The 12128-nt window shown below is 33.4% G+C and overlaps 1 protein-coding gene across 1 annotated transcript; it reads left to right on the top strand.

The window, feature by feature from the left end:
* Positions 1-5860: 5860 nt before the first annotated feature.
* LOC108988452 (chalcone synthase 1) lies at positions 5861-7743 on the top strand. Its single transcript, XM_018961711.2, has 2 exons — positions 5861-6159; positions 6473-7743. Exons 1-2 carry the CDS (start codon positions 5982-5984, stop codon positions 7462-7464), a joined length of 1170 nt encoding a protein of 389 aa, XP_018817256.1. The 5' UTR covers positions 5861-5981; the 3' UTR covers positions 7465-7743.
* Positions 7744-12128: the final 4385 nt, after the last annotated feature.

The raw sequence follows: 12128 nt of genomic DNA on the forward strand, positions 1-12128 counted from the left end.
AGAAATATTTACTGCTCATTACATATTAGTCAAATTTAATGCCCATATTTGCTACCTGTAATGGTCTTTGGCCATCATTTTTTCAATAATTTTTATAAATCTTTACCATTGTTATAGACATAATGGTCATTAATGACCCAAGGTAGAATGTTCACACAATCTGATATACTTTGTTGATAACACTGCTATAGAAATGCCATCATCATAAAAACTGAATTGATATAAACTCTATCAACTCCAAAACTAGCTAAAGCAATTCTATATATACACACATAGTTTATATATTACTTATGTTATCATTAAACATGATCTACATAAAATGCCAACTTCACAATCAGCTAATATCTGCTGGACGTTGTTACACCCTTGCTAGTGAACCCTCCTGCTATAGTGTGGATCTCCTCAAAAGGAGTTTGGTCTTGGTTAGTGACTGTCGAGGGGTGTTGTGTCCCTGTTCCCTCCCCTACTTCTATCGTTGGGGAGTTCTACTTCGTCTGGGTTCATGCTCACGACCTTCTTCTCTCCTTGGCTTGAGATACTCAGCCAACATTCTTTCGAGCTCCTTGCTTCCTACCAAGTTGGCAACCTTTTTTTTCAACGTTGAACAGTCTTCTATCCAGTGAGTGTCTGACTGATGGTACTTGCAATAGCGTTGCCCTCTCGCCGGTGGGCGTGCTTCCTTCGTCACCACCCGGTCGTTTTCTTGTACACTTAGATTATTGTGGATGAGGCGGTGCCCCTGCTCTTGTTGATTGGAATATCTTTCACGTCTCTCATCTTGATGACCCTGCCCGGTCTTCTTGTCTTTAGTGTTATTTGGGTTCCTAGTCTCCGGTTTTACTTCTTGCTTTCTAGGCTCTAGAAAGAGCCTACAATGTGTCGTTAACATTAACGAAGTTGTCTACCCTATCCATGAACTCCCTCAAGGTGGAGGGGGTCTTTTTGGCCAACTCAGCCATAAACGGGCTCCGAGACCATATGCCCCTCAGGAGGGCGGCTAGTGTAATATTTTTGTCTTGATCATCTGTGGTCAACTTCTTCTTGTTGAAGCGGGTTAGATATGCTTTCAGGCTCTCTCCTTCTCTTTGTTTAATGGTAAGAAGATAGGCGGCTAGACTTCGGCACCTCCTACTTGCCATGAATTGCGTTAGGAACTACTTGTCCAATTCCTCGAAACTGCTAATGGATCTAGGACGCAAAGCCCCAAACCAGCCTCGTGCTATTCCCTTTAACGTTAACGGAAAAGTCCAGCAAGCCACCTCTCCGGGAAAGTCGTGGAAAGTCCTGTGCACTTTAAGTTCTCCAGGTGATCTACAGGGTCCCACGACTTGTCATACATGTTGATCTGAGGATCCTTGAACTTGGGTGGGAGAGGCACTGCCATTACTTCCTCGTTGTAAGGTCATTCCAGTTAAGCAATTGTTCCAAGAAAGAGGACCCCAATTTTTCTCGCCATCTCCTCATATTTGTCAACGAGACTACGCAATTCGTCGTGTAGCCTTTCCTTTTCCAGCTCTTCGCTGTTCATGCCTCTTGCATTGTGTGCATCTCCTTTCACTTGCTCATTCTGGACAGGCGGTGTAGCGGCATTCCGCCGCTTCAACTCTTCATTCTCCTTCTGTAACTGCTCAACCACTGTCATGGCCTTTTTCAACTTCTCCTCAGCTTCTACCTCCATTGCATTCATCTCTTAATCACAGGGTTGCTTGAGATCATGTAATAGTTGGCATGCAAAAATCACGTTGAAGTATGTAAATATCCCACAGACGGTGCCACTCTAAATGACGTGTTTCACACTACCAACTCCTTGGATAACCTGCAACAGATGAGAGGACAACACTAGGTGCTCAGAGGAGCTCCGATGCCTAAGTTAGAGAGATGTAGTTTTAATATAAACTGGAATGGATGTTTAGGTCCCATGGCAATAAACCTACGACTAAAGGACAGATTCGGCCTATGGGCCCAAGATTGGGAGATTCACGGCTCAAGGGCCCATGACACAATCTGCGTGATATGATAACGTCGATAGATCATGGTAGTTATCTCGTCCACTTATTAAGGGATTATTGATGATGAGCCCTTAGATTTAATGGTTATCTACATCCTCAACACCTCTATAAATAACACCTGAATGTAACAGATAATTCATGATTACTTGCACTCTTATATTGAGATACATCTCTCTAACTTAGGCATCAAACCTCATTTGGGAGTCAAATGCCGTCTTCTCATCTATTGCATGTCATCCAAGAAGTTGGCGGTGTGAAACATGTTATTTACAAGTACTTTACAGTTTACTCCCAGTGCGCAGTATGCACCAACTAGAATCGTGCTTACGTATGTTCAAGATGGCTGTACACATACTGTTACCTCTTACTTGGGGGTGGAAAAAAAACCGGTAAACCGGACTGGACCGGACCGAATCGGTGGGTTGGTCCGATAACGGATTTGGTTTGGTCCGGTACCAGTTTCATTTTTCCCAAAATTGGTCTAGTTCCGATTTTTCTTTTTCTAACACCGGAATAGACTGGTCCATATTTATATTAATTGTTTTATATTGTATAAAGTATTTTTTATATAATTTTTTATATTATGTAAAATTTATATATAATATATATATAAGTAGTCTAAAATAATTTTATATTATATGATAAATTAATAATTAATATAATATTAAATTTTAAAATCATATATCACTATAATCTATTGTATTAATAGTTATACTGATATATATTATATCACTATATATTATAATATAATTATAATATATATTACAATATACTACAATATATTATTACTATATTATTATATAATATAATATAATATAATATATTATATCTACTATATAATATATCGAAAAAACAATATCAAACCAGACCGAACATAAACGGTTACATCCCTAGTCTTACTTCTAAAATATTATAGACCTCAAATCCTTCGTCATTATCGTTATTTACGTTTAAAGTAAATATATATATGTTGAAGATTGAGTACTATATATATAAATATATATATATATATATATATTAATAATGTGTTAGCTCGATGATCTCCTCGTGACGGGTTCCATGATTAATATTCCAAGACTAAAAATTTTAGCAACCAAATGGAGTATGGGTAGATCGATGTGGACCATTTAGATCGATGATCATCACATGAAGCCCTTTTTTACCTGTTATCGATCCGACGTCCCCCTCGTTGCCTTGATACGTTTGGATAGTGAAAATATTTGAGAAGTGTTGAGAATATTTATGAATAATTATGAATAGATATTGAAGTGAGTTTGTAGATCCCATTAAAAATATTTTGAGTTGTTTAGATGTATGAAGTATGTTGAGTTATTGATTTTTGAATATATAATTGAAAAATATGTGGATCCCATCAATGATTGATTTTTTTTAATAATGATTTTATTTATATATAATAGTGATAAATATTATAGAATGTTTGTAAATAGTTACGAGTAGAGATTGGAGTGGATTTGTGAGTCCCATTAAGAATATTTTGAGTTGTTTGGATGTATGAAGTATATTGAATTATTGACTTTTAGATAAATAATTAAAAAATGTGAGTCATATCAATAATTGATTTTTTTAATGATGATTTTATTTATATATAATAGTGATAAATATTATAATGGAGAGATTTTAATATAAAAATAGTTCATTGTGTTTGACATGTGGAGTATTTTCATCGGTACGGGTTTAGAACTAACTAGCATTGGTTTCATCGATCAGTGGTTCACAATTCGTATGCATGATGATATTAATCTTCATTCGATCTTTGTTGGTGCGTAATTAATTATATATAAAATCCAACTAAGTAATATTAATACACAGAACAGAACCTTTATGCTAGTTCACAAGATAAAGCCTGTTTTTCTCCAAACTCCTAGGCCTTTTTACCACACTTTCGGCAACTTAAATATTATTGGGTCATCCAAGTCTTGTGTTCTCTTCCTACCACCGATTTTAGAGGTCACACCCCTTCCGATCATGATCATGATAGAATGGAAACAGATAGTATAAGTACTATGGAAAATGTTAAGTTGTTCCATATATGGTTTTGTCCGCCTTTAGTTCGAGTACCGCTTATATATTTTATTTATTTTTAATAATTAAAAAAGTAACTATTACTAATAAATTTATGTATTTATTTATATATTTAAAATTTTAAAAATATTTAAAAAATATTTGAAAGAAAAAAAATATATAATTACATTAAGAGCACACTTAACAATACATACTGGTCTTCAGAGTAGCTTTGTCCCTATTACTATATATATGAAAAAAAAAAAAAAACTTATTTATAGATTAGGAAAACGTTACTCTTCTCTCTGTGAGCTATCACTAGTTTATTTATTTTATTTAATAATTAAATAAGTATTTTTTTAATAATATTAGAAATTTCTTAAAAATATTTTAAAATATTGTTTTTTTAATAATACTATGAATTTCTTAAAAATATTAAAAAAATATCAATGACATTCATGTACATGAAAGTCTGTCGTATGACATTTTTTTTTTTTAAGAGTAATATATCTAATCTGAAATTTGAATCGGGTGTGTACTGTGTAGGCCTTGTTTGAATTCTTTGCATGCCGTTGACCGTCAGATTTTATACAAGACTGCAAGAATAGTACACAAACCTAGATCTACGAGTCAGGATGCATGCGTATTTGTTTGGTCAGAGTGAGCTAAAGGATACGTTTAGATGGTGAAAATATTTAAGAAATATTAAAAATATTTATAAATAATTATGAATAAAAATTAAAATGAATTTATGAATTTTATTAAAAATATTTTAAATTTTTTGGATGTATGAAATATGTTGAGTTATTGATTTTTAGATAGATAATTAAAAAATGTATGGATCTCATCAATGATTAATTTTTTTAATGATGATTTTATTTATATATAATATTGATAAATATTATAATAATTTTATTTTTTATTTATATATAATAGTGATAAATATTATAGTGATTTTATTTTATTTTATATATAATAATGATAAATATTATAGTAATTTTATTTTTTATTTATATTTAATAGTGATATATATTATAGTGATTTTATTTTTTATTTATATTTAATAGGGATAAATATTATAGTATTTTATTTTTTATTTATATATAATATAAATAAATATTATAGTGAAATTATTTTTTATTTATATATAATAGTGATAAATATTATAGTGATTTTATTTTTTATTTATATTTAATAAGGATAAATATTATAATGACTTTATTTTTTATTTATATATAATATAAATAAATATTATAATGAAATTATTTTTTTATTTATATATAATAGGAATAAATATTATAGTGATTTTATTTTTTATTTATATTTAATAGTGATAAATATTATAATAATTTTATTTTTTATTTATATACAATATTGATAAATATTAAGCCAACTGAGTCCAGAAAATCCTGCTGAGATTTTACTCGGCATTAAACATCACACATTTCAAACACTACATATTATATTTATTTTTATTTTTATTAAATTAATTAAATCTTTATACTCATCATATCACATATTTATTAAAAAAATAAAAAATAAAATGTAACATGTCGTATAGTGATAATGAATAGAATTTTTTTTCTTACTCTTTATTTATTTTTCCTTTTTTTTTTGGGGGGAAAGTAAATTAAGTAATCAAGAGAAATTTATATGGGTAAGTAAAGATCATGCGGAGGTTTGAGAGGTAAACGTACCAACTCACACTGTCACGTGTCAGCCGGACTTTAAGTTGTTGGGGCTTGTCATGGGGGATGGGTCAAGCACGTGATCCTCAGCTAACCTCTCTCCTGGTTTTTATATAAAAGACGCCTCTCTTCCACTGATTTGCAGATCAACACCCAATACTGTATTTTAGGCTTCAGCAGACCCAGTTCTCTCCACTGCCACAGCTAAGCATACAACGTACGTAGTTGCTTAGTGCCCTAATCTTCGAAGTTTGAAGAGAAAATGGTGACAGTGGAAGATGTCCGAAGGGCTCAGAGGGCTGAGGGTCCTGCCACGGTCATGGCCATTGGAACGGCAACTCCCCCCAATTGTGTCGACCAAAGCACTTACCCGGACTATTATTTCCGTATCACCAACAGCGAGCACAAGACTGAGCTCAAAGAGAAGTTCAAGCGCATGTGTAAGACCTCCTCTTTCTTTCTCTTTTTCGGTTGTTCATGTTTTTGTTTTTGTTTCTCGATCATCGACAAGTAAAAAGAGTCTAAAATGCAAATGGCTGGCCAAGCAACACTAAACAAATGAATGAAACATGGCAATAACTAGCGTTAATCATATGAGAATAGATTGGGCTTGGTATTTAGTCGTCTATACATACGTGTGTGCGCGCGCGCGCAAAGCGAAAATATAAACTGACAAATGAAAGGAACCGTAAGAGTTTTTTCGTTGTCTCCGGTCAATTATGTTTAATTAGTCTTTCTGCCATGCAATTTCAGGTGACAAATCCATGATCAAGAAGCGCTACATGTACTTGACAGAGGAGATCCTAAAAGAAAATCCCAACGTGTGCGCCTACATGGCTCCTTCGTTGGATGCTAGACAAGACATGGTGGTAGTTGAAGTCCCAAAGCTAGGCAAAGAAGCAGCCACCAAGGCCATCAAGGAATGGGGCCAGCCCAAGTCCAAGATCACCCACTTGGTCTTCTGCACCACTAGTGGTGTGGACATGCCTGGGGCTGATTATCAGCTCACTAAGCTCTTGGGCCTTCGCCCATCTGTTAAGCGCCTCATGATGTACCAGCAAGGTTGTTTCGCCGGTGGCACGGTCCTCCGCCTGGCAAAAGACCTGGCTGAGAACAACAAGGGTGCACGTGTGCTTGTCGTGTGCTCGGAAATCACCGCTGTCACATTCCGAGGGCCTAGTGACTCCCACCTCGATAGTCTTGTGGGCCAGGCCTTGTTTGGCGATGGTGCAGCTGCAATCATAATTGGAGCGGATCCAATCCCCGAAGTCGAGAAGCCTTTATTTGAATTAGTCTCTGCGGCCCAAACAATTCTCCCCGATAGTGATGGGGCCATCGATGGGCATCTTCGCGAGGTTGGGCTTACATTCCATCTCCTAAAGGATGTTCCTGGGCTCATTTCAAAGAACATTGAGAAGAGTTTGGTGGAGGCCTTCCAACCCTTGGGCATCACAGATTGGAACTCTCTCTTCTGGATCGCACACCCTGGTGGGCCTGCAATCCTGGACCAAGTAGAGGAGAAGTTGGCTCTCAAGCCCGAAAAGTTGCGTTCCACACGTCACGTGCTGAGCGAGTATGGCAACATGTCCAGCGCTTGCGTGCTGTTTATCTTGGATGAGATGAGAAGGAAGTCTGTTGAGGATGGGCTGAAGACCACCGGAGAAGGGCTCGAGTGGGGTGTGCTGTTTGGGTTCGGGCCTGGGCTGACAGTCGAGACTGTTGTGCTGCATAGTTTGTCTGCTTAGAGGCCCGTTATTGATTCTATCTGGCCCACGGTGTTTCTAAAGTTCTCTGCTTAATTTGTTTGATTTTCCACAACGAAGCGTTTGCGTTTCAAACTGGGTGTGTTCATTTTCATGTTGTAGATTGCTTCATAAAAAGAAAAGGATAAATCTTTGTATCCACTTATATTATGATGATAGGATATCTTATGTTGCATTTATGCTGGTTAAAATTATATGTAAAATTATATGCTTATGTCAAAAAGAAAATAATAACCATATATCACAATTCCCCATCTACAAGCGGAAGTTTGATAGCTAAACTACTTTTGGCACATTTGATTTTGAGTGGATGGTTTTTTTTTTTTTTTACTCATGAGACCTAGGGTTGTGCATCCGGGTTTTTTTTTTGGTCTGGTCTATGATTCGACAAATCGGGTTCATCCGAGCGGGTATTTAAATTTTGTAACCACCCCTATCTAAATATAGATATGGTTACTTAATGCAGGTATCGGATTAATATCTTGTACCCATAATCGGATTTCACATTTCAAAATAATTTACCTTATAAATAAAATGTTGTCGTTTTATGTTTGTGGTACTTCTCGTTTAAATGGTTTCTTGACAAATCCGAGTATCCGATTATAATCCGGTATTCAAATATTTATAATCGAATATCCAGCCAGGTTATAACTTGATTAATCCAGACGAATATTCGGACAACATTATAAACCCGGATACAAATGCGTGCAGGTATAGTCAGGTTTACACCCTACCCACGACTATATGATAAAAGGAAAAACATTCTTTTGGTGATTATGAAAAAAGAAACAGGCCCATCTCATTAGGGTTTGCATTTAATATTTTACAACATTTTAATACTTCTAAAGCTAGCATATGTGCCACCTAACCTAAAAACCAAAAAGAGTAGGTTGAAATTGATAGGGTGGCTCACTCAGCCCCCTACCTATTTCTTTATTTAAGAATAAATGGCGTTGCTAGTGGCTACTATATAGCTTATTATTTAAGGGCATCCTCATCATTCTTTTGGGATTTCTAGGGTTGCTACTCTATTGTTTAGGGTGCATCAGTTAAAAAAAAATTTATTATTTTTTTTAATTTATATTTATATTATTAGTTTAAAATATTTGTAAAAAATATTAAAAAATTTAATATATTAATAATCACTTTCTTAACTATTAAATAAAAAAAAATTAAAATATATGAGGTGCCAAATTAAGTAGACAAAGTAACATTTTTCATATTCTAAACCACCTTTTTGAGCTTTGCTTTTTTGGTGGTTCAATCGTTTTAATTATGGGACTCTACGTATCATGAATCAAATGTATTATTTATGAATAATGTTATTATGCTTTTTCAATTTATTTTTTTATTTTCATCGTTTATGTATTTAATATTTTTAAAATTTTTCTTAATATTTAAGAAAGTGATTATTAGTGTATTTGTATTTTTTTATTTTTAAAAAAACGTTTGAAATAAAAAAAATAAAAGTACAATTTATATTGGACGGTACAATGAGCGGCACCTGCAGGTGGTAGAGTCGCACCGCTCATTATCGGCAAATTATATTCAAAAGTTTTATTGACAAAAAAAATATATATATACAAAAATAAAAATAAAAAACCGAGTTTAATTTGTCGACGAACTCTCCAAATTCTTTCACACTTATTTCTGGATCGGACACTTTTGGGTTGGAGTCCAAGTTTGGGCTTTTGTCCTCCTCTAGTTAGGCCTCGGGCCCTTCGTTTTTCGGTAGTCTCATAGTCAAGACCTATTCAGCTCAGAGATGGAGCTTATTTTGGCCATCACCATCTTTAGGCAGAAAAGTAAAAACTTCACGCTCAAATCAGTTTAATCCTATGTATGAATCTATCCTTGATAGATTCAGATCTCTTTAGAGTTAGAATGAGTGAATGAGATAAATAAACTTTTAAAGTGAGCCCCATTTATCGAGTATTTACTATTTAGTATTGTCCAAAATATTCACTTGAACAATTTAAAACTTGTAAACATCTAAGTTCTGATGACCTGATGGCATTGGTTCGGTTTTTCTAATGACAAATCTGAATTCGAAACCGCTCTTCTTATTTTTTTAAAAAAAAAAAAAAAAAAGATGGGCATGCATCTCATTTTGAATTAATTTTGGAGATTTTCTTGGGGTAAGCTTGGATCCATGATGAAAGTGCATCGCAATCATCTCCTGTGTCATCTGTCATGTATGCTTGAAAAATCACGGGCAATTATTGTCACATCAACAACAAAAGAATTCTTAAATATCAAACTTTATATAATAATTAATCAGTGAAGACATAGATATTTGTTCAAATGGGACCAAACATTTGGATCGATGGATGGATGACAGAATGCTCAGTACAAAAAAAAAAAAAAAGAGCTGCCATTATAATAAAACAATTCTGCTCAATTCTGTGAAAGCAAAACAGGTTTGGTCTATGGTCGTGAGAGAGTGGATATGTCTCATTAAAAAATGAAATATACTTTACACCAGCTTTCTCTTTTCTTCACACTTTTCCAGAAAAAGTAACACATACCCACAAACCCTATTAAACTGGGGAAGCTAATAGATTAGCACAAGTCATGGAAAGACAAGAAAAAAAGGGTCATTTTCATTTATCTGTGGGAGTTGGTCACAAAGTTGGTGTTGGGGGGAGCCATTTTTTTGGAACTTTATATGAACTTTTTTATAACTATATATGATACAAACATCCGATGTGTATTAAAAATATTGATTTTATTTGGAGTCTCCCCAGAAAAGGTAAGGCAGACACAAAAGAATAAAGAAATCTGTTCAAAGGTTGAAAATAATCATTTGGATTGGTTAGTTTTTCCACCCCTCTCCACTGTTTGAAAGAATGCCTCAAACAACCCAAAAGTTCTACTACCCAACTCCCCTTCCTCTTCCCCCAACGAGAAACCAGATCCCCCCTTTTCCTCTATTTACTTTTCGTTTTTTGTTTTTCCTTTTACTATTTAATTGAAGTTTTGGAATACTAACCTCTTTTGGTTGGTTGGTCCTTAACTTTAAACCCCCCATGTCTCCTCCTACCTGCTGCTATCAGATGTCGCCCGCCCGCCCTTCCATTGATCTTGCCACATGTTGCCATTGAGTAGCCATTCAACCACTGTGTGGCCCACACGCTGGTTCCTTCTTGAGTGACAACTTTGTTACCCAATTCAGATAAGCTGTTAAAAATCTTAGATTTTAAATTTTTTTAAAAATTGAATTTGAAACAAAATTTACTATAGTCAATATTTATTTTTATATTTTATATCTGATAATTATTTTTATAGAATGTGAGGTGTAAAGTAATAAATAGTGATTGATGAGAAAAAATTATTCTTTCAAAAATAATGATTTAAAATTCAAATTCTTTAATTAAATCTCAAAGTAACCGAGCCAACACCTTTGGCAAGTATGCAACATTTTAGTTCGTTGGTGCCACGTACAAAATTTTATTAGAATAATGTTAGAGCTCCCAAACACGTAATTTTTATGTGTTTTTTTAAAGTTATTTTTTATATAAATTTTTTTAATAATTTTAAATATTTTTAAAAAATAAAAAAAGTTTAAAATATTATTAAAAAATACTTCTTTAATCACGAAATAAAATAAAAAAAAATTTTATAATTTTTTATTTTACTTCATAATTAAGGAAGTATTTTTTAATGATATTTTTTTTTTAACTTTCAAAGTAAGTAAGTATTTTTAATGATGTTCTAAATTTATTTTATTTTAAAAAAATATATAAAAACACATGACTTTATTTGTATTTAAAATATATTTTTGATTTTTTGCTGTTAGTATTGGATATGCTGGTTTGGATTCGTTATGCCAAATGCCTGAAAGGGCAATAGCAAAATCATGTGCAGTAATCGAGGGCAACCTGCTGGCCAAGTAGCCGCTCCCACCCACAACCTTGCTCTGCTCTCAGGCTCTCAGCTCAGCTGTTCTTCAAAAAGCTAATTGCAGGCTGGATTACAATCATGGAGTGCCGATTCCAAATAAACGTGCTTGATTTATGTCATGAGACTGCAAATCCCTAAATTATTGGAATTAATGTGGTGTTTGTTGTTCACATTAAAGTTGTTTCCATTCTTTCACATAACAACTTCTTGAGTATCCTTTATGAGATTGAAACCGATCAAACAATTAGTGTGTTGTCCGTTACATAATAATTGAGATGAATTACTACTCTTTAAAACTTGGAACGATAATGGAGGTGCATTAAACCCAAAGATGTTAGCAATTCAAACCCCATAAGAACAGCTCAATCTATTTTTTTTGTTATTATTCTTAAATTGAGGAATGACAAGGGATTGAGTTTTCTAATTATCTTGATTTACTAGAAATACTTAACTCTCGTTTGATTACACATTTTATGAGATGAGATTTTTTTAATTTTTTTGGAGATTTGATAAAGTGATAGGTCATACCAATTATTGAAAATTATTTTTAATTATTAGGTGTAAAATATTATGAATATATTAAAAATAAGTAATATCTATTATTAATTTAAAAACTCATAAATATTTTGACTTTCCCAAAATATATTTTTTGTAATTGGCCGTGATTATTTCAAGATTCTCAAATATGAACGCATTTCTCTCCTAAACTAAATTATTCTAATTACGACCTATTTATTATACTA

This window comes from Juglans regia, chromosome 7, assembly GCF_001411555.2.
Source record: "Juglans regia cultivar Chandler chromosome 7, Walnut 2.0, whole genome shotgun sequence".
In the NCBI taxonomy this organism is placed as follows: Eukaryota; Viridiplantae; Streptophyta; class Magnoliopsida; order Fagales; family Juglandaceae; genus Juglans; species Juglans regia.

Excerpts from the sequence above, each read along its gene's own strand:
- LOC108988452 (XM_018961711.2), top strand. The coding sequence starts at position 5,982 with ATGGTGACAGTGGAAGATGTCCGAAGGGCTCAGAGGGCTGAGGGTCCT. Across the intron at positions 6,160-6,472 it reads AGAGAAGTTCAAGCGCATGT|GTGACAAATCCATGATCAAG; the intron begins GTAAGACCTCCT and ends ATGCAATTTCAG.